We start from the raw sequence: 23,052 nt of genomic DNA, 5'->3' as shown, positions 1-23,052 counted from the left end.
ATGAGGAAAATGAGGCTAAAAGTTGAATTAACTTGATCAAGTTTCAGGCATCATTCATGGACAGATCCTGGACTTGAATTCAGTCCCATCTGGTTAGAAAAACCCTTAGTTTTTCCATAGCACCAGCCAGTAGCTTGATAAAAAAACAGAACTCAAGAATGAAGCTTCATTTTGTAAACTTAAACTTCTTAATCCACTTATCCCTTCTTATACAACAAAGAAATTGGCATAGTATCTGGTACTGTCTGACATCTTTTACCCTTTATTTTACTTATTAGCAAATGACCTGATCAAAGAATAAATCACACATTGCATCTTAAGATCATTCTGTATGATTTGGGCTTTTGTGTAAATTGGGCTAGTCTTATTATTTGTTAAACTGAGACCATGAAGTTTTTTAAATTATTATTTTAAAGAGAAAAGAACAAAACCAAAATAACAAAAACAAAGTCAAAACCAAAACAACACAAAAATATAAAAATGATACAGAATTTCAAAACAAAATGATAGGAAATGAACAATGGTTGTTGTATTACTTATTGTTATCTTCAAAGTAGTTGCTCAGATTACCAGATATAGGTATGCAAGATTGATCAATTACATATTAACCGTTCCTTTCAGTAAACCAATAGAAATTAATAGTACAATTATCTTAGCTATCTTGTGTGTATGTGTGTGTATATATATATACACCTCCTTTCTTTCTTTCTTTCTTTCTTTCTTTCTTTCTTTTTCTTTCTTTCTTTCTCTTTCTTTCTTTCTTTCTTTCTTTTTTTCTTTCTCTCTCTCTTTTTCTTTTCTTTCTTTCTTTCTTTCTTTCTTTCTTTCTTTCTTTCTTTCTTTCTTTCTCTGTCTCTCTCTCCTTCTTTCTTTTCTCCTTTCCCTCATCCCAGTATCCCAGCTGTTCTTTCCTATTGAGCAGTTTCTTTCCCTTTCACAATATCTGTTGTACCTTTCAGGTTTGTTTTGACTCTTTCAGGTTCTTAAACTGTGAAGACAATATGGTGTTTACACATGCGAGTCTGATTTATTTCACTTATGAGTATGGTCTCTAGTTGTATCCATTTACCTATAAAATCCTCGTTTATCTTTCTTTATAGCTGAGTGATATTCCATTGTATAAAAATATCACATTTTCCTTATCCATTCCTCAGTTGGGCAATCAAGTTTTAACTGGCAGTGTTAAGTAACCTTTTTTTTTTTTTTTTTTGGTACCGGGAATGAAACTCATGGCCTCATGCTTGCCAGGCATTATCTGTGCTGCTCAGGTATATCCCTGGCCCAAGTAACCTTGAATAATCTTGGTGTAAAACTGACTAGTGTCTAAACATGATTATACAGATACTCTCTTTAGAATTTGGTATGAAATGACTATAAGTCAATGGAACATTTTTAAAGAGCACAAAGTAGGTGGAGGAGAGACATTTTGTGAGAATTCTTCAATTGGGCATGCGATGGAGCTGGGGTGTCTGGTGGCCCTTCTGAGGCCTCTAGTTTGCTCTTCCCTGGGAACTGAAGTTAGGCTTCTGGTACAGCAGCTGGCTATGAGGAATCCCATTTCTCAGACCCAAAGAGCCTCAGGCTTGGGGAAGGGTTCAATGTTTCCTTGGCCACAAGGCTGATCTGGGAGCTAAGTGGGATAATGAAATGGGAACTGGTCAGTGGTGCCTTTTGTGAATGTACTCCGGCTTGATACTGTGTGTGCTGAGCAGTATCAAGGGACTATCTGAGCCTTTTTATTTCCTTAAAGTTTGTGCATGACAATAGTGAAATGGGTATAATTTCAAAGACAAAGAACAGGGAAAGTAATTTGCCAGCCTTTATGATTTCCTTACACCAGTTTGAATTGTTCTTTCGAAATTTGGAGAAGAAACTTCATACCTCTCTTCAGTTTCAAACATACATCCTTGCATTAATTTTCTGGTCAGAAAATATTGCACAACTGAAGATGTTGGGAGGACCCACAAAAAAAGTATTCTTTATGTTTACTTTTTCCAACAGAGTGTGTCTGAGGAGCTTCCTGATGATGGCTCAAGTATTTACCAGATTGAACAGGAGGGCATATCAGACTGGCCATCCTTAGATGCAGAAGACATAGCATTTAAATTTGAAGAATCATTGGAAACACATCCAACAGAGGAACCAACTATATATGTAGAAGAAGGGCATCACAAAAGCGACTCAAAAGTACCCAAGCAAGTATCTGTAAAGGTGAGAAACTGAACAGTAGGCAGAGTTGAGGATGTAGAGGTGTACAGAAATGGCCCAGGCAAGGACCAGTGTGGGATGTGTGTGTGTGTGTGTGTGTGTGTGTGTGTGTGTGTGTGTGTTCCATCCTCAGAAATGCAAATCGTGCATTTTGAAAACAAAGAGAGCATATGTTTCAGGAAGGGAAGACAGATTTTTTCCCAGGAAAAAACGAATCTCAAATTATTCAGAAATTGACAAAGAGCGTTTCAGGTACCATGTCAAGGCAATGAGGAATTGTAGTCCAGCGATAGGACTGGGTAAACTTTGGAGCTATTAAAACTTTGCTCAATTTAGGTTTCTCCTAACCTCTGAGTTGTTTCCCATTGTGAAACATTTCCCAGATTCACTTTATTTATGATCATTTAAAAATTTACTACAATATTCACATGATCTTTCTACTATTTTAATACTTCAAATTGAACCAATTCCTTTTGACTTAAATAAATTTGTTTTAAAATATCTATAGATAAACATAAAAGTGGCTTGTGGCTAGCTGAGATTCAGAATGGGTTCAGGCCTGAAAACAACATTAAGAACCAAAAAAAAAAAAGAAAAGAAAAGCAATTTGCTTGTTAGTTTTGGAGCAAAGAGAAGGAACAAAAGAAAGAACCTTGTCATTATGGATGAATAGTGCAATGACAACAGATGACAGAGCTGTCTTGATTTATTTTTGTAAAAAGGTCGAAGCTTTGAATAAACAGAAATGTGTCAGAGAGAAAGAAAACTGATACACTCATACCTTGCTTCTTAAATCTGAGAAAGCAAGTGATCTTTAGAGAGAAAAGAAGATTTATTTGAATCTCGAATGCTAAGATTTGTAAAAGATTTTGAGAGTTAGCCAACAGGTGAGAGAGAAGCCAGATGCCTGGAGCCTGGCAAGCACTAATCTGACTTTTATATTTTAAGGGTAAGGGTTTTCACTTTTGGCAATCAGCTATGCACTGGTTTTAGGCAAAACTCCAGATTAAGTGACTTACTAAAGGAATTGTGCTTGAACCTTTATGAAAGGAAGAGCTTATCACTTGGAGCAGGGCTCCCCAAGGACAAGCCATAGAAGACCAACCTCATTTCTTCTTTTAGAAGAAGACTGAATATTGGAAAAGTGTTAAATCTGCTGTTCAATATAAATGTCACACAGGGAGGTCACAGGCTCTGGACCCACATTTCCAGGGAGGGAATTCTCTCTCTACCTTTACTATCTTACTTGCATTGTTAAATGAGGAGAATGACAATGCCTGCTGCATAATGTTGGTGTGAGGATTACATGTGGATGCTACAGAAGAGCACATTTAGAACAACACGTGGCACATAAAAAATTCAGTAAGCGTGAGTGATTACTCTTCCGAACTTCAGCAGTTCACTCTTAAAAGCCTCCTAACAGTTTTGTAGCCAAGATTGCAGTTAGGTAGATTAGTGAGTAGATCGCTGGATGAATTTGAAATTAGTTAGACAGAGGATGGACAATTACTGCGTGCAAGTCCCTGATGGTGTGCTATAAGGCTATGTCCAATTCAACATATTTATCGATAATTTGTTTGATAATACGGAAGGCCATTATTGGTTGGATTTGCAGGTGACACTCAAAATGTGATGGGAAAGGTACTGTTAGTTTGCCCTCGGATGAAATTTAATTAGAATAAATATACATACAGTTTTGTCTTTGTGTCAATAAACTGTGTAGATATGAGATATCATACTTCAAATGCATATTATGTTCAGACGGGAGTGTCCAATCCCAGGGGAGAAATCTGACAAGTTAGATACTGTTTGGAAAAGAACATTCAAAATAAAAAAATCACAGAACTTTGAAAATCTCATCATGCCAGGTCGAGTTGAAGGCACTAAGGATGTTTAACAGGCAGAAAAGCAGGCCCAGGAGAGTCCATTGTATTCAAATATTTGACTGTCTGTCAAATGGAAGAAGGCTAGCTAGGTATTTGTATAGTTCCTAAGGTTTTAATTGAGACTGGTGGATAAAAATGAAGAGGCTCAATAATAAAGAAATAAACAAACAAAAACCTCTAATAACTGGAAGAGTTTCAAAGAGAAAATGACTGGTCTTAAATGTAGCTGACCATGTTCAAGCCAGGTAACGACCACTTGGTGGAGACACTGTAGAGGAAATCCAAATACTAACTGGAGGCGGAAATGGAATGCTTGGTACTTCTTGAACTTTTATTCTCCCTCATTACTTCCCTATGTGAGAACTGACAATAACTCTCTCCTTTCTACTGAACCAACCTGAGATTCATCACCTAGTTTATAGGACCTTGCCTTTATCTGGCCATCTTCTCAGCCATACCACTATGCTTCTTCCAAGTAAGGTCTCTCTGCTTTCTTCCTTAAAAATGAAAAGCAGTCACAGGAGAAAAATCCTTACATGAATGAATACCTTAATTTGGCAAAATTTCCCAGAAACAATACTTTCAAATTTTGTAATGATTAGAAGACAATTATTCATGAGAAAGAATATATTTGATGTTTGCTAAGCAGCGGAAATAGAAAATAGCACAACTGTAAGAAGAACAAATTGATAAACACTGCTCAAAATAGCAACAGTAATAATAATAATGATGATGCTTTAAAGTTATTTTTAACTTGTGCTTGTAACCACATAGCAAAGAAACTAAGGGGTAGGGCTGGGGAAATAACTCAATGGAGATGCTTTGCCTAGCATGTGTGAAAGAAACCCTAGGTTCAACTCCTAGCACTAGAAAGGGAAACAAAAGTAGATTTATGAAGAAAGGTTATAATCTTATATTTCTTCAGTAGTTTTAAGGTAATAAATGAAAAATATTGTAAATAAATATGGTACTAATATTTTCATTGCCATGAAGTTGTGTATGTAAAATGTAGAAATAGATTTGGAGGGAACTAGGATTCATATTCTGTTACAAAATATACACAGAAATCACAAATTTAAATATGAGGTGGGTATTAAATATCAAAGAAAGGTATAACTATTACATTGCAACACCCCTTAACAGTACACTTTATATTTTTTTAAAGGTGCAATCATCAGAATTCTTGCAAATCAGAGGGAAAGAAGTTAAGCGAACACGAAGAAGTAAATCAGAAACTCCACCACTGAGACGAAAAAAGTCTTTAAAACCCCAAGTAGATCCAAAACTACTTAAAAAGTAACTACCAATAACTATACTAAAAAAAAAAAGTAACTCTCTTAAATTCACAAATTTTACTATTTGAAGCTTAGTCAATAGCACTGATACAGAAACATCCATTCTTTTTTTTTTGGTTTTTCTCAGGTACCGGGAACCGAACTCATGACCTTGCGCTTGCCAAGCAGGCGCTTTTGCCGCTGAGCTAAATTCCCAGCCCCTCAGAAACATCCATTCTTTTAGAAGGAAAACTAAATGTTTTAGAAATAGATGTGTGTGAGATCTGAATTAAATCTTCTCAGAGGAAAAGTTGATGGTAGATTTTAGTCAGATATAGATGCTGTATTGCATGCTTCCCTCTATTCATGTTTTTGATCAGTGTCCTTAACAAATGTAACAACAGCTGGAATAAAAATATCCCTTTGCGAGACTAAGTAAATTGTTAGTGTGTTAAATTTATTTTTGGTCACTGCAATGCCTGATTTGGATCAACTGCTTATTGTATCAGTTAATTTTGTTTTGATAACCCAGCACAAAACGTCCATAGGCCAATTAACTTGGCAGTTTAGATGGCTTTATTTTTCTGTACTATCGTTTCATGTTTCATCCCCCACCCATATTTTTAATGGAGTTTCTTATTACATGGGAATATAATTGCAATTTTGACAATGGTGTGTAAATACAATTTAGATTATAGTTTACCTTTTACCATTCACCATGTTCAAACTCTGGTTTTCTCATTTCACTCGTACATTTTTATGAGTTGGTTTATTCTAGATTATTCTTCATTTAACTCTTTATGAGGCGTTTAAAGAACCTTTAATTATTAGCTTTTGTTGTTGCATAGGGCATTGAAAAGTGTGTTGGACATGGAAGTGAACTTTTTTTTTACGACCAGCCTAAACTCTGTAAATGGATACTACGCACAGTTTAGTAGCTGAGAAGAGACTCACGGGAAAAGAATTCCAAAGTTTATGAAACAGTCAAATTGGCATTTAAGTGACCCTGTACATGCCATTGCTTATCTACACTGCTTTAAGCTCATTAAGTTAGCAAGATTATGTATTAAAACAAATAGTGACAGCAGACAACAAGTATTTTACCTTCAATAAATAGTTACTGTCAGATTATCAATGAAGCAGAAACTTCTTGATTTTTTTCCCTAAAAAACCTTGCATTTAGTGCATTAAGCAAAGTAATATGGCCACACACAGAGTCAGACTTTTCTTTTTTATGTCTTAGTGTTTCAAAGAATGACAAATAGTCCTGCTTAAGGAGACAAATAGTCCTGCTATAAAAACAGAGAGCTTTTCTTGAGCATGCCAAAAATATTTGTAGATCTTATTGATACATGTAGTGCTGTTTTAATTCATTAAAGTTGAAAATAGAAATTTCCATTAGAGGGAGACAAGAATGAGATGAAGAAAGAAATTTATATTATCTAAGAGAACCTTGGAGAAATGTTTCTGTAAGTCTTTACTTCACTCCTGCCTTTTCTTTAGTTTTAACCTAACCCTTTTCGTAAGTGACTAACCTCAAATTAGATTGTTTCTTTGGGAATTCAGTTCTCTATTGCAGCATTTTGTAATTTAGCTCAATGACCAAGGGAGATTCGCTTGCTAATCTGTGTTGTTAGACTATAATGGGAGCATAGGAATTTAAGTTGGGTGTGATGCTTTTTAAAGAAAAAATAAAAATCAGTAATGTAATCTCCAGCACATTCCACTAGCCAGGACCTGTCCAAGGCAGAATAATGGTACAAGTGCGCTTGACATTGGAGCTTACCTTTTTGTCCTCTCTCTTGAAAGCTCTTTCATAGGAACCCAGAGCGCCTGAAGCCCTGGCTTCCTCAACAACCCCGTTTATTTGGCCAGTTAGGTCTCTCTTTCTCAGGTGTTTCCAAATGCTTTCAATTTATCTTTTTTTTCTTCCCTGACACAGGAACATTTGTAAAATTCCTCTTATGTTCTTACTGGACCCTGCACTGTCTGGAAATGCCATAAACCATTTTCTGTTAGTGATTGACTAATGCACATACTGTGCCTAGTGATAGGCTAGGTGCTTTTATTTGAAAATTAATAATAATGATAAAAATAAACCAGCATTTCTTGAGAGACTACCACACACCAGGAGTGATGTATCTGTAATTTTAAAATAAATTCTTACAAAGGTAAGAGCTAGGAGTTTTTATGGTAAGTGTTTGAAGTCTTTCAGCAAAGCTGGTAATACAGTTTGTAGGTCCTAGAACTGAGATTCTGACTCATTCCCACCCAATGCCAAAGTCTACCGATGCCCCCGTGTGTCTACGATGCCTCAGATGTTGTCTGAGGCATCGTAGACACACGGGGGCATTGGTAGACAGACCCACACTGATCCACTAGATAAGTGGTCAAAATGAGGGGCATAGGATAGAGCGATGGATAAAAAGAGACATTTGGAAAACAGGGTAACAAAAAATTGAAACATGGAGAAAAAGAAAAAAAAAACTTTGCAGAAAAGTCTAGCTTCAAGATATGGACAAGAGGGAAGACAGAATTCTGTCCATCAGTGAAAGAGCTGACAAGTCTAATCCTGTGGTTTGTCCTGGAAACTGATAATAGCTGACGGTGGCTGACATCGGCCATGTGAGACACATCGTTCTAAATGCATCCACCTTTCTCACTTGAATCAAAACTTGCTCATGGCCAAGTGAAAATTTTAAAAAAGGGTTTGAATCCGGACATCCTGACTCTAGAACTACACTCAACCATTGAGCTAGAATCAGAGTCAAATGCTAAGAGCCCTGAAAGCTGAAGAGAAGTCAGACAGATGCAGGTAACCAGCAAAGAACCCTTCTGTTGAATAAAGCAATCCTTAAAAAAAAAAAATCTGGTGGGATTTTGCAGAGGGGAACACACAGAGGGTGTGGTGCAGTCTGAGGTGCAGAGTACCCTGTGTGGGGGTGCTGGCAGTGAGGGTGGAGACCGCCAAGTAACCCTGTTCAGGACAGGGTAATCTGTTTTGCACTGGGTGTGCTGGTACAGGTGGAGGAGAGAGGAGTCAAAGGTATTTTGATTTTGCACATGAAGAATCTAGGGACGTAGTGATAGCTGAGTTGAGATTTGTGAACAGTCAGGACAGAAGGGAATAACTGAAATATTGGTAGCTGATTTTTCCAGTACTGAAAGAGAAGTTCCAATCTTTGAAGCTGTACCCAGTTTGGAAAGCTACAGAAGGACAGGCCAGTGACTACGCTGAATTTATGTTAACTTTGAGAGAAAGATGGAAGTATGAGATGGGTCAGGATGTAAAAGCTCATGGAGAACGAACAACATAGAAAGAGTCACGGACACTGTCAGTGGTGGCTTGGAAGTCATGAGAGAATGTGATCTACATCTAAAATTGACTTGATGAAAGAAAGGTCATTTGATGAATGGAAATGTACAGCTTTAGTGGGAAGGTAGGGATGGGGCAGCACTGAATAAAGGGTTACTCTACTTAGGAATTGTTAATAGGCTTAATAGGAAAGAGATTTGGCGGCTAGTTACTAGCATTGTGTTTGGATCCCACGGGCCGCACACATCTTGAGACCTATCTGAAATAAACCAGTTACAAAACAAGGATAATATAGGTCCAGTGGTGGTTCATTGTGAGCGCTAGAAGGAATATGTGGAAAGCACACAGCGCAGAGCCTGGAACACTGCAGTGTTCAATCGGTATTTGTTGATCGGATGGGGAGTGGCTTGGGGCATGAAGAAAGCAGGTCATAGTGCCTCCTTCCTCCTCTGGGAAGCCAGGAGAGGGAAGTTCCGGAAAAGCGAAAGGGAGATTTGCCACACTGACTTACACACGGCTCCTCCATGCTAATAAATGGATAATGTATTCTATATAGTGTTTTACTTCTTTAAGGGACATTTGCATTTCAGTGGAGTAGAAAGAGGAACGTGATGGGTGGATATGATGTATTCGGGTTGTGAAGAGGCTAGGAGTGGGATGTTGATAAGTTTGCCTTTAGACACCTTTTGATCTGGACATATCTGTAAGACTCATAGATGGAGATATGCTGCAAACACTTGAATATGAGTTTGAAGCTCTGGACTTGTTATAAACCATTGTGATAGTTTTATATCTGATCACCTGCACTTAGGTATCATTTTTAGAACCTAAACGTCAATGTATTTCATGTCTAAAGACCACAGAGTGGTAGGTGCAGCTCACGTCCTTTTTTCTGTTGCAGGATCCCACAGGTCCACCCCACGCCTCACCTTCACCATCTGTGCACCGCTGCCCCTGCCCAGCAGCTGCCAGTTGAACTGCACCTGGCCTCTCGCATGTGCCATACCGCTGACAAGAAAGGCCACAGCGCCCCACTCGGAGTCTTTGGACCATCTTTCCTAGGCGATTACTTTGCAGATGAACAAAGAGATCGGTAAGAATTCTTTGGTAATTTTGCTTTAACCTAGGTTTCGACTGCCAAAGAAGTTCTGTCTTTGAGGTTCAGATTTTACAGATCTGATTCCATTCTTGGACACTAAAGAAGCCAGTTTTGTTCTTTTCCATGGCTCTGCTAGTATGTACCCAGACTCAGACAGTATGTCCTTTTTTGACAGTATTGACAAGAATCATACTGTCTTAGTCTGCTTTGTGTTGCTTTCATGGAATACTTCAGACAGGGTATTTATGAAGAAAAGGAGTTTATTTCTAATAGTTCTGGAGGCTGGGAAGTCTGATATTAAGGTGCTGGTCTCTGGTGAGGGCCTTCTTGTTGTGTCACTCTATGACAGAAGAATAAAGGACAAAACAGAGAGAGAGAGAGAGAGAGAGAGAGAGAGAGAGAGAGAGAGAGAGAAAGAGAGAGAGAGAAAGGGAAGAAAAGAGGGAGAAAGAGAGTTAATTCATTCTACTCATCCTTTTTTTTAAAATCTCAAGAATGTCTCCTGGGATAAGTAACCCAGTCCTAGAACCGTGGCTTTAAACCTTTCATATGGGCAGAGCCTTCTTTAAAGTTTCATCTCTTAACACTGTTCCATTGGGAATTAAACTCTCAGCACATGAACTTTGGAGGATGTCTTTATACCATAGCAAGAACTTGTTATAAATAACTTTAGTGCATTTGTCTAGTTCCCCAGAAGGTGTTACATAATTATCTCATTTGTACTCTATAACAACTTTGGAATACTGATCTGGAAATTGAGGCACATAAAAGTTAATCAGCCGAGCTCCATGTAAAAATGAAAAAATTCACAGATTTGGAACTTGAACCGTCTTTTGAGTTAGATTTCAGCATCATTGGACGTAGTTGGGCCCAGGATCATGTGCAAAGGTCGTTGCCTCTTGGGTTTATTCCATTTCTCCTTGTGTCTCAGTTTCCTTTGGAATCTGCATAGTGTGTTGTGAAGACTACAAAACACACAACATTGTTAAAAGAGAAGAGAGAAGGGAAGGGAGCTACGATTTTTTTTTGACAAGCAAAACACCGTGCCATGTGCTTTTGCACATGCTTTCTATTTAAATCTGTAGCTGTAAGGAAGAATTCATACTTTCCATTTTATACAGGAAGAAATTTAGGCTTCATGATACCCACAAAAACTTGCCTAAGTTCTTATTTCTGGATAGTGGTTAAAATCCAAGTTTCTGAGATTTTCTTCACCATTTTTGCATTTTCTTTTTAAGGGATCACCCCCAACCACCCCTCCTGATTACATTTTAGTGCTCTTGATATTCTGTACCTCTGTTGCTTGTGCTGTATGTATATCTGTATTTCCTACATAAAAGGAGTAAGCTTTAACATCCCTCTTGCCCACTCACAAAGCCCAGTAAGGGGCGCTATCATTTGCCCACCAAGAGCACAAGACTCCTGCCCTTAAGCATTCTATAGCTGGTAGGAATCCTGAAAAATCATCTACCACATTTTTTAGGCATACTAAAACTATTAAATATTAGGTTAAATAGAGCCTTTTTCAGTACTAAATTTGTATTCCTCTAAACATCTGAGAATATTTTAGTATATATGGTGCAGAAGCAAGCACTGAGAATAATTATATATATATATTTATTGTCTTTTCGAGACAGTGTTTCACTGTGCACTTCAGGCTGCCCTTGAACTCACCTTGTAGCCCAGAGTGGCCTCGAATATGCAACTGTCCTCCTGCATCAGCCTCCGGAGTGCTGGGATTACAGGCATGTGACACCATGCCTGGCCAAGAATAATATTTTAAAAGATCACTTTTAATCACGCTATCACAAAATTATTAGTGACTTACCTATACCTTTTATGGTCTATTATAAACCCATTTACTAAAAACTAAAGCTTTTGCTTGGCTTCAGTAGAAAGTGGAACACTCTTGCATTTTTCATGATTTGAAATGACCTGCTTTTCTTGTGTTTGTTGGTTGCAAATTTTACCTTGAATTCCTAAAATGTCATTATTGTATGTATTTTTTATTTAGCCAAAATATATATCTTTTGGATTCATATATTTATCATAATTTTATATATCTAAAGTCTTTTAGTTTTAATTTGTCAAGTTAGTGTTCACTAAGTTTTTAAAAAAATGAATGTGAGAATTTTGGAAATTTCAAAAGTGGTTTAGTATCCTGGATAAAAAGTTCAGAGCGACATTCATTGGAATGTCGTTTAAAAGCCTAAAAATTGGAGTAGAAAATAAAGATGTAAAAATCAGTCATGAAACTGTATAGGTTTTTTTTTAAAAAAAGAAAAAACAGAAACTATATAGGTTTTTAAATTTTAAATTTATTTTATTATTCTTTTGACACAAATAGCCAAAACTGTCCAGTTTTGAGTCATGTCCATGAACACTGTGCCACAAGAATCATTTTGAAGACTTAACAGCTTCCGTTACTCATGGCTTATTTCAAATTCTAAGAATTCTTTTTTCTTCACATAGACCTCACTTGATATTTTTTTCCCAGAGAATCAATAAGTGCTCTATTTAATAATGATAATTCTTGGCAATTTGTTCCTAAGTACCAAATAAAAAGTTAATTTAAGCAGTGAATATTTAATTCTCTAGCATCCATCTCTCAAGGATTACCTTGCTAAACATAGCTTAACCTTTTCAAAATATATCTGTCTACTGAGCCTATGAGTTCAGATAAATGTATAATTTGCTTCTGCATTAATAAGTATTACAAGGAAAGAGAATTATAAACAAAAATGAATACCCTTTCACTTTAGGGGCTTTTTGTATTTTCTGCATAATGCACAGTTACCTTGAAAATATAATAATCCTTGTGGTTATATAGTTGTAATGCTTTTATATTTCTGAATATAGTAGTTGTTACTTGTGGCCAATACCAAGGTTATTTTACTGCAATGATAAGGGAATGTACTTAAGTTTATTTGAAATAGCAGAGTATTCTTCAAAATTACATTTATTTTGTTAAACATCAATTTTGATGAGAATTATATATTTCATGTTGAAACACTTCAAAATGATTTTTGTATTGTATAGAGATTTTATAGATATTAGAGCTCTTGGTATACAATTTTACATTTGATATTTTAAAGTTGATGATATCATTAAAGAAAATTATATAGTCATTTAAACATTTCTATTAATGTTAGTTTGGTGGTCAGCCTTCCAGACATCAGTTATAAATATATCTGTTCAGGACACATGTGGTGTTCTGTAGCTTTACTTTTGCAATCAAGGTTATGTGTGAACATTTAAATTGTTTCATGATAACCACTAACCAAATAGCACTTTACAACCATCTATGATATAATGTTTATTTTCTTGTACTCTTCAAATTAACTGTTAATTGTGAATTTTTTTGTCTAATCTGTTGATGAAAAATATCATTCATTCATTTCTGATAAACTGAGAAATTTTTAGATAATTTTATTTGTTTTTCTTCTTTTAAGAGTTACTAGCTCATATGCTGTGGAGTTATCATTTATCTCTTCCCTACAATTTTATAAGTGATCTCATACTAAAGATTTTAATTATTTTACATCTGTACTGTGGATGTATGTCACTTTGTTGGTTTCTCAGCTTTGTTCATGTTGTTTTATATTACACAAAAGTTTTAATTATTCAGTAGTAAAGCTACCAACTGCTTGTGTCATGAATTTTCATTTGGCAATTCTTAGCCCATTTCAAAACTTAAATTTAAATGTATTGTCATATTTTTTTCTACTGATTTTCTGAGTTCCTTTGAAAACTAGTTGATCCATCTGTAATTTATTATATAAATAAAAATAAGCATTATTTCTTGAGGTATAAATTTTAAAAATCACAATAATTGCCATTTTAATGCTGATATTATGTTATTTTTATTGTTTTTCTTAATTCCACAGTTTCTTAGGAGAAATATAAATCTTTTTAGTTTTATCTGAACTTTTGCTACCTGTTTCATCAAAACATTTAAAAACTTTTCTTTAGACTGTAATGAAGAACTTCTGCAAAATACTTTGGTTTCCCATAATAAGTGTTTATCAAAAAGACATCCTGCATGTATATTCTTTCCTGCACTTTGCAGACTCTTTTCACAGACTATTGAATTTTTCTGTGTACTCACCTTTGAATGAAGATAGGTCTTTCTTGGTTACCCAAAATTAATATAGGATAGATTTCCTTCACTTGTTTCGTCTGTTCATTTTGGAGTCATTAGACATAAAGTAGGAGAACCAGAGATGGAAGTTTATATCACCAGTTCAGTCATTCGAAATCAAAGAAGGTGTTTTGGGTAGAAAGGGCAGGATCTGAGAATTTTGCCTCAATGTTTTTCTCTGTAATTGTTAAAACATTGTCCTAAGGATGATCTTTTCTTACTGGATTTTTTTTTAATATGGTAAAGATTATTATAGGCTTTTTTCTGCACACACATAGCTATTACATATATAGTGTGTGTTTTATTAGAATGACATTATAGATGTTATTTTGACAGCTGATATTCCTTCAAATAATATATATTTTAAAGTATAAAGACAAATTCATTAGTAATTATTTTGAGTATCTCTACTACTTAAAACTTACAAATCAATAGTATATATCTATTTGAAAGATTTTGTCCAAATCCTCCAAATAATGACACTTGATAAGAAAACAAAATTATATAATAAAAATGCACAGAGGTACACTACATTTATTTAATGTTCTTTTAACAGTAACTCTTTGTAGTAGAAAAATTATCTTTTCTCAAATGAAATAAATACAACATAGCAATTAAGGGACTAGTGCATATTAACTGGTAAGATGTAGTGTTTGTATGCAGATTATTCTGATTCTAAATGTGGTTTCTATTATACCTCTTTGCTTTATGAATTTGTGAAAGATCCTCTAATTTTTTCTGCTTATGCTTTGTCCTGAATGTTCATTCTTACCTTGTTTTTAATACTGACCTAAGAACCTGGGGAGCTCTAGTTGCATAAAGGGAAACATTATTTCACTCACTCTTGGTAGTTTGTATTTTGCTTCACTATGATCCAATTTTGGAAACAGTGCGTCTGCCTAAACTGTGGTGGGGTTCTATCTTCCTTGCTTATTCCCTCACTAAACAGTAAAAATCCTGTTTCTGAGTCTAGGCTAGGGAAGGGATCTTGTTAACTGTGGGAGGCTCTCCTGATGTTAATTAAGTAACTATGGAAGGCTTTGGGCTCTCTGAATATCACCTGATTTTCTATTTCCCATTTCACAGTGCTCCCCAAGAGAATATGCCATCTTCTCATGCCAAACCTTTGTGATGCCACTTGTAGAACATTATTACCTGTGGTCTGTCATATTTCCTTTATAACACTGTGCTCCATCTTCTGCTTTATTTTTCTCTCCTAGTGTGGATATCAGGGACCAGTCTTCCTCTTCTATTCCCCCCTCGCCACATTGCCTGCCATTTCTTGGTGGTCAGGACAGTCCTGGCCCCATCCCCAGCCCTTACTTGGCCTTGTTCCTCACTACATAGTCTAGGCAATGACCTAAGATATTAAAACAAAGAGCACGAGACTTAATATCTGTTTGAGGTCCAGTTGGTGGTATGTGTCACAGAAGTACATATACCAGAGTCATAAGGTATTTTAACACTCTCCTACCCAAACCTTCTAACACAATCAATGAAGAGGTGGAGGCACCCAAATCACAGCTGTGGCAGTTAAAACTGGACTCCATTGTAATCTCAATTTTTAAATAATCACTTTGAATATAGCCCCATCCATATGCTTCAGGCAAGATTTTAAATGGACTAGCTGGGGTGACAAAAAACATTTCAATATGCCCTATCAGTGTTTGATGAGATATTACATTAGTACATTTTATTTTTATATAGAACACCAACACAAGGAATTATTTGCAAATTTGTCTGTTTTCATAACTCCAATATGTAAAAGTTGGATTTTTAAAAAAAGTAAAACAATGACATTCCACCAGATGTCACTGTTTGCATGTAGCAATGAAGTTGCAGTGATTTTTTTAATACAATTTTCCCCTCCCTAATCATATTTTGTAAAAAAAATTCTATATGGTTAACATGTATTATTCTATAGACTCACTTAATTGAAACAGTATTCTCTAATTTTTTAAAAGCTTACAAAATATTCCTATGCTTCTTCTCTAGATTTTAAAGAAAAACTTAGGCAGGGCTAAAAAAAATTATTTGTAGATTAGTATTTTCAAATCTAATTTTTTCCCAGACCTACCTAAACCTTCTAACACAATAAATGAAGTTTTTTAGACAGAATTCTCTAGAAGTCAATGTTTTTCACATTGTGGCTTGTGAAATCAGCTTAGTGGTAGGCTATGGGTGTTTTTTAAGAAGTGGTGTCTACAACAGTCAATTTCACACATTACTTTGTTGAAACTTTTATATGTAAGCATTTTTGAAATTTCTCTATGCACATTTTCTGAGTTACCAGAAATGACTGTCAGTTGCGTTCTCTGAAGCTTCCTCAGGCTTTGTACACTCAGGAGCAAGGCACATTTTTTTAAGGAAGAGACACTCAAGTGGTGCTGCTGAGCTCCTCTGTGAGAGTCAGACCAAGGTCCTTCTCCTTATTTCGCAGGCTGTACCTCACAGTCACCTTTGGGTAGCTCACAAATACGTGAGGAGATAGTTTAAGAGTGTTCACTGCAGTTCCAAACTTTTTGACAGCGTCTTACAATAGGAAATATGTTTTATATTTGGCTGCCTGGAAGACCCATGTTCACTTAGAAGGGGGGTTAGTTTAGACTTTCCTCTCAGAGAGGCAGGCTTGTTTCCTTCAATGGACCCCCTGCCTGATGATGAGAATAACAATTACAGCATCATGCATTTACTGAGCATGTTCTCTGTGTAAAGCTCTTCAAGTGTTATTTTTAAGCATTAGCTTCTGGAAAACTCAATCGGTATCACTGTTCATAGGAGAGGAAGCTATGGCTTGGCAGGGAAAGTGTCCTACCCAGCTGTCTTAGTCTTTCCTGTTGTAACAGAATACCTGGGTCTGAGAAGACTTATTTTGGCTCATGGTTCTAGAGGCAAGGAAGTTCAAGACTGGGCAATTGCCTCTAATGAGGGTCCCATGCTGCTTCAGCTCAGGGAAGAAAGTGGAAGGACAAGGAGGCTTGGGAGCAAGAGAGGAAAGGGGGGAAAATGCTCTGAATAGCTAATCCAGAAAGGCGTTGATCCATTCACAAGCACTTCACCCTTATGATACCAACCCTCCCCGGAGACCCCATCTCCAACCACTGCAGCTTTCAGGTCCAATTCTAAACAAGGTGTTGTAGTCAGGGTCTGGAAGGCAAATAATTTAATGCAGGACACATAATTTATTGGATTATTTTATGATTGTCACCCAAAGAGTCAAGTACAAAAGGGTGCGGGAAATCTGTCCACACATTAGGGAGTAAAGAATCCAGCTGAGGGCCTGGATCCCACTGCAGTGTCTTCCATGAGGGCAGCTCAAGATCTAGAGCCCATGGCAATGTCCTCCACGAGTTCAACTGGAGGCCTAGAGCCCATGACAATGTCTCATGCAAGTCTGTTTTACTGATCTGTGTTGAGAAGGCCCAAAGGTCAGTGGTGGAATTTAGAAAGTCTGTGCCAGTGGGATGAAAGGTCTGTGCCAGCAGGCCGAGGGATCTGCACTGGAGCCAGGAAGTGATGCTTAAGGTAAGGACCAGAACTCCCTGAAAGGTATCACCGCCATCCTGAGTGACAACTAGGTCCCGATAAGAGCAGCTGAGTTCATGTCAGGAAAGCAGGCACAACAATCTTCTCCAGGAGACTGAACAGTGCACCATCTTCCTGTCTGGAACCAAGAAGCGATGCTCAAAGTGAGGACCAGAGCTCCCCCAAAGTGAACCATAGCCATTCTCAATGACAGTGAGGTCCTGAGCTCCTCCGACAATGAGAACAGTCACATTCATGTCAGGAAAGCCAGCGTGAAATCTCCTCCAGGGGCGCCAACAACCTCCCTCTTCCTCTCCAATTCCCTTTTTATGTTGTTGGCAACAATCCTCAGGTGGGCCTTCCACACCCAGCACCACACTGGTTCAGTCCAGCTAGGTGTTACAAGTTGACCACCAGTTGTCAGTCTATCACACGTGGGTTTGGTGAGCACAAATAATATTCAGAGCAGCACCAAGAGAGCACAGCAGGTGGCCATAAGGAGGCTGAAACCCTGGCTATTCATCTCATTCCCAGAGCCTTGTTCTTTCCCTCATAATAGTGATTTTCGAGTTTCCAGAAGATGAGAACCATCTAGGGTGCTGGGCAGGGATATTAATTCTTCAGCCGTATACCTAAACCTACTGAATGAAAATCTCTAAAGAAAGGAGTTGGAAAGCCGTAGGTATGACAGGTGTTGAGATTCTTACAATGAAAATGTTTTAGGAAAGACTGTAGCACATCGGTGGTTCTGGAACTGCAGAGTGCTTTGGAATCACCTGCAGACCTGTTCAGAGCACACATGGCTGGGCTCGCCTCCTGAGCTTCTGACTCACTTCATCTGTGCTGGGGCCCAGTGGTCTGCGCTGTGAACAAGTTCTTACGTGAAGCTTCTGTTGCTAGTTCGGGAGTGCACACTGACAAGCATGGCAGTGTGTCGTGTTGTCCTGTGATTCTCGACTCCCCAGGGCAGAGCCTGGGGCTGGCTGTGGCTTAGACTCTTTGTCCAGCCAAAGTTCAGTACCTACAATCTTTATTCAGTGTCTACTGTATTCATATCCTTTAGAGATAGAAACTGAGTATCACTTTTTATCCCAAACCAAGCAATAATCTCCTGTCAAAAAGTTATACAGCATAAAGGGAAGTATATGCTATCATGAAAGAACAGATCAAACATAACAGGAAACCAAGGAAGCCAGAGATGAATTTTGACCTGGCAGAGGAATATTTGTGAAGGTCTGGAAGAGTTGAAATCTGCAAGCCTTGGCTTCTCATTTTCACACCATACATACTAAGCCTGTTGTTTGCGTGTCTCTCCTGTTGCCACTGGAATAATCACAGCACTTAGGGCACCTTTGCATAGCACATAGAGGTTCGGCAGGGATTTGGGAAAAGTAGAGATTTTGAGATCTCTGGTGTGTGGCCTGTGGAGAAGCCTGACTGGCAGGCTCAGGAGCGTGCTTGTACTATGTGTGTAGCCATTAAAGTGTTCGAAGAGGGAGTAACCGATCGTGGCTGTGGCAGGAGAGGGTAGAATGAATGGAGGAGAGAAAGTGCAGATAAGGAAGCAGCAAAGATCACTTCACAGGAGTCTGCTGAGAGGAGAAGAGTGACATTGGAGGGAGAATGAAGAGAAGGCAGGATGACGGTCAGGGGTGGGGAGAGGTGGGGCATGGAGAGATCTTCTCTCTGAATCTCTGAGAGGTTCTCACTTCTTTTCTTGAGAAAAAGGAATGAAGCAGGGAAAATACGGAGAGAAGTTTCCAGGTAAGTGAGTCATCTTGACCATACAGGAAGAGTCGCAAACCTCAGGCGGCCTTTCTTCTGTGCTCCCCCGTTGGTGTCTCCCAGAGCTGTGCCCTCTAGAATGTCCAGTGAGCTCTTCCACTGTCCTTATGACTAATCACAGTTTCTATTTATGCTTTTGAATGTGGGAGACAATGGAAAAGATGTAAACGGTTTTTGGTACCTTGTTTTGCCATATAGCGAGAATAGCGCAGCAGTCCTTGAGGATAGCTTCTTCGGTCACCCTGCTCCTCACCACTGCCATGCTCACCCCACAGCCAGGTCTCAGAGCTACTGATGTCTCCACACTCTGGAACTTTCTCTTAGTTCCTAGACCTGACCAGGTTCTGTTTTTCTGGATCTATCAGTCAAGATTCAGTTTCAGAAAACAGAAACATCTTTAGCTGTCTGAAGCTAAAAGAGAATGAGTAATGGCAGTGCAGTGTGTATAAAATCAATGGAAAAATGGCTGTGAGTCAAAGAAGGCTTCTAGAGGGACTGAAACAGCAGAAGGTTTGTCCAACAAGAAACCTGTCCTTCCAGCAGTCAGGAGGCAGGAGAGTTGAAAGCCCATACTGACAGCGTACCACTTTTGCTGACCTGCAGTGGCTTCTGCTATCACAGCTTTTGACGCTGGAGCCACACTATGTCTGTCTGATATGCTCACTGGTACAATAAAAATGACAGCCACAAAGGAAACATCTGGAACACTGCTACAGAAGAGTTCTGACAGCACTTGCCAGTAGAAACATCGGAACCTTCTACCTCCTCAATTTTGTGTGTGCGCATCTGGGCAGTGGGTCTAGTCAGGTCTAGAACATGGGCTGCAGGAGAGTTTTTAACCTGCAGTTGAGGAAGGCAGGTTAGGAAGTCAGAGTGGGTGTTCAGTGGCAGTGGTATTTAATTCTCTTGGAGTTGAGAAGTTTGATTAGGTGACGTGAGACAGGACGCATGTTTTTGTGAGTGTACTTTAGCAAAGCCCTATCTTTACCAACCTGTCTCTGCATGGATCTGTTTCCTAAGAGTTAGGAAGATGGGCTTTAGGAGTTTCTGCATATTGTTAAAGAACAAATCAGTTGTGTCTGTGTATTCTCAGTTCTTACAGTCAGTGGCTTGTAAAGTTATTACCTGTTCATATATATGAAAACATTAGAGGGACCAGTAGTTCTAAATACTTCCATGTGAAATTGACAGAACAATAGCCCTATTGTGTATTTATTCTGTTGTTGTTTTACAATAGGTTTCGCAGTACCAAAATTGATGTGTTTTCAAGCAGTTTGTAAGTCAGACAATAATACTTTGTCTTCAAATTTTCATTTATTTCCCCTCTTTGGCCAAATTAAGGCTTTTTGTGATTTTTGTACCTCCTAATACATTCTTAGGTATATGCAGCTTGTACCTACCAAGGAAAGAGCTTATGCCAGAAGTTTTTTGCGTACCCAGGAAAGATATGGATCAAGGCAAAACTATAACGTGAGAAGGCCATTCTATTTAGGGTGCGGCCCTGCTCCAGTCTGAGAAATGGAACTTTTGCGCTGGGCATGACAGTGCTGCCTATAGCTCAAACTATATGGGAAGCTGAGGCAGAAGGATTACAAATTTGAGGCCAGCCTGGGCAATGTAAGGAGATCTTGTCTTAAAATGAAATAAAAAGGGCTGGGGGTGTGGCTTAGTGGTACAGCATTCTTGAGTTCAATCCCCAGCGACCCCCTACCTTCACAAACCACAAAAGAAATGAAACTTCTGCTGTGAGCTTGGACCGGGAGCGAGTTAGAAATCAGATGATAGAGATATTTTAATCTCTTTTGTAATTAGGCTTTCTTAAGGTGAACTCACTATTCCAATGTAATGAAACTAAGCCATCACAGAGGTTACTTCTAAAATGTCTTCAGAACCAAATATAAATTATTTTTGGAATACTTATCACTTTGCATTGTTTGACTTCTTTACAACTTCTGCTTAATTCAGATGTCAGAGATCAGTGCTTACTTCAAAAGAGGTACAAAAATAGAGCAAGTGTTCTTGGCTTTATCAATGACTTTAAAAAGAAATGTATTGCTTTTGTCCCTTGTAGAATACTGTATGGAATTCCTGTTACGGATGAAAACCAAGAAAGTGTCAGCGTTCCTCCAGTGCCATCAAGGCTGCCCTCTGAAACAGCACGGAAAACTAGGTGGCGTTTTCACAACCCACACCTGGAACTCTTGGGACAGGAAGTAAGAACTTTCTTTCGTATTAGCTTTCTTCACCTAACAGGTTCTCAGACTTTTTGGTTTAAGACCCTTTTAACGCTTGCAAAAATTGTTGAGGACTCCAATAATTGTTCATGTGAGCTATATCTATTGATGTCTACAATGTTAGAAATTAAAACAGAAAATGCTAAAGTGCTTATTTGTTAAAAATAGGAATAGTGAAGTCCTATATGTTATATAGGTAATGTATTTTATAAAGATGCTTATGTTTTAAAAGCAAAATCATAGTGAGAAAGCTTGGATTATTTATTTATTTTGCTAATTTCATCATTGTCTGGCTCTACGGAAGACATCTGGGTTCTGAAGTTTGCTTCTGCCCTCACTTCTGTGGTTGCTTTGCTTGACACATGTGAGATTTTATGTGCTGTAGTTTCTTGAGAGTTAGTTTTGAGACTTCCACTTCTGGGGAAGGTAAGGTAGATTCACCTTTTCCTGTCCTTACTGCTCACTACAACTGAAAATTGTGGCTGTTTACAAACATAAGAAGACTGTAAAGGTGGAGAGGAGACACACTGACTAGGAATGTTAGAACCCAACGAGTGACACTGTAGTAAGTCAGTGTTTTGGGTTTTTTTTCTTGCTTGATGTATCCTAGACTTGAGCTGAATAAGCTGGTAATGTGTACCAACTGGTAAAGTCAACCCTGAGATACTTACACTTCTGTATCTGATTTATTTCACTTTATAGTCTCAAGGGGCAGCTGTTTTCTGACAAGTGACTTGAGTTTATCCTTTATGGCAGAATAGTACTCCATCTTGTATAAATACCACATTTTCTTTACCCTTTCATCTGTTGGGGGACATATAGGCTGCTTCCAGGATTTAGTTATCATGAGTTGTGCTGCTATAAAATATAGGCATCCGCGTAGCACTGTAACATGATGTCTTTAACTCTTTGGGGATCGTAGAAGGGAGAGACTGGGTCAAATGAAATTTCTGTGTTTAGTGTTTTGAAGACTCCCCTTACTGATTTCCATAGGGGTGGTACTACTTTAAATTCCCACCTGTAATGTAGAAGGGTTGCTGTTTCCCTGCAGCCATACTATCATTTGTTATTATTTGATTTCTTGATAATAGCCACTCTTTCTAGAGTAAGATGGCATCTCATTTTTAATTTGCATTTCTCTAATGACCAGAAATATTGAACATTTTTCATATATTCATTGGATATTTTTACTTCTGGGAAGGGTCTATTCATATCACCTGCCCTTTTTTGATTGGATTTTTTTCCGTGGGTTTGATGTTTTTTAAATTCTTTATATAGTGTAGATATTAGTCATTCTTCTGAGGAAAGCTGGCAAAAGTTCTTTCCATTTTGTTGCTTTGTCTTTTCACTGTTAGTTGTTTCCTTTTCTGTGAAGAAACTTTTCAATTTGATACGATCCCATTGGTTGATTCTTGATATTAATTCTTGCAATATTGGGGTTCTGTTCAGAAAATCCTTGCTGGGAGCTCCACTGGTGCAATCAGTTGGTGCACGGTACTTATACAGAAAATCCTTACAGTACCTATGTCTTCAAGAGTTTTACCTGTTTTACATTCCAGCAACATGCTTCTGTTCCAAAATGTG

General features: G+C 37.9%; 1 protein-coding gene across 1 annotated transcript in view; it reads left to right on the top strand.

Moving 5' to 3' along the window:
• Window positions 1–23,052, top strand: part of Ttc6 (tetratricopeptide repeat domain 6) — a gene marked incomplete in the record, with an annotated part of 231,700 nt that overhangs the window by 82,325 nt on the left and 126,323 nt on the right. Inside the window, 4 exon segments of the mRNA XM_013510165.1 lie at window positions 2,002–2,211; window positions 5,260–5,390; window positions 9,586–9,777; window positions 21,306–21,447. Coding sequence (XP_013365619.1) covers window positions 2,002–2,211; window positions 5,260–5,390; window positions 9,586–9,777; window positions 21,306–21,447 — 675 coding nt within the window.

Source organism: Chinchilla lanigera, unplaced genomic scaffold (assembly GCF_000276665.1).
Source record: "Chinchilla lanigera isolate Chin_1 unplaced genomic scaffold, ChiLan1.0 scaffold00008, whole genome shotgun sequence".
Lineage (NCBI taxonomy): Eukaryota > Metazoa > Chordata > Mammalia > Rodentia > Chinchillidae > Chinchilla > Chinchilla lanigera.
The sequence above is the reverse complement of the archived record's forward strand: the minus strand, read 5'-3'. Positions and strand labels throughout refer to the sequence as shown.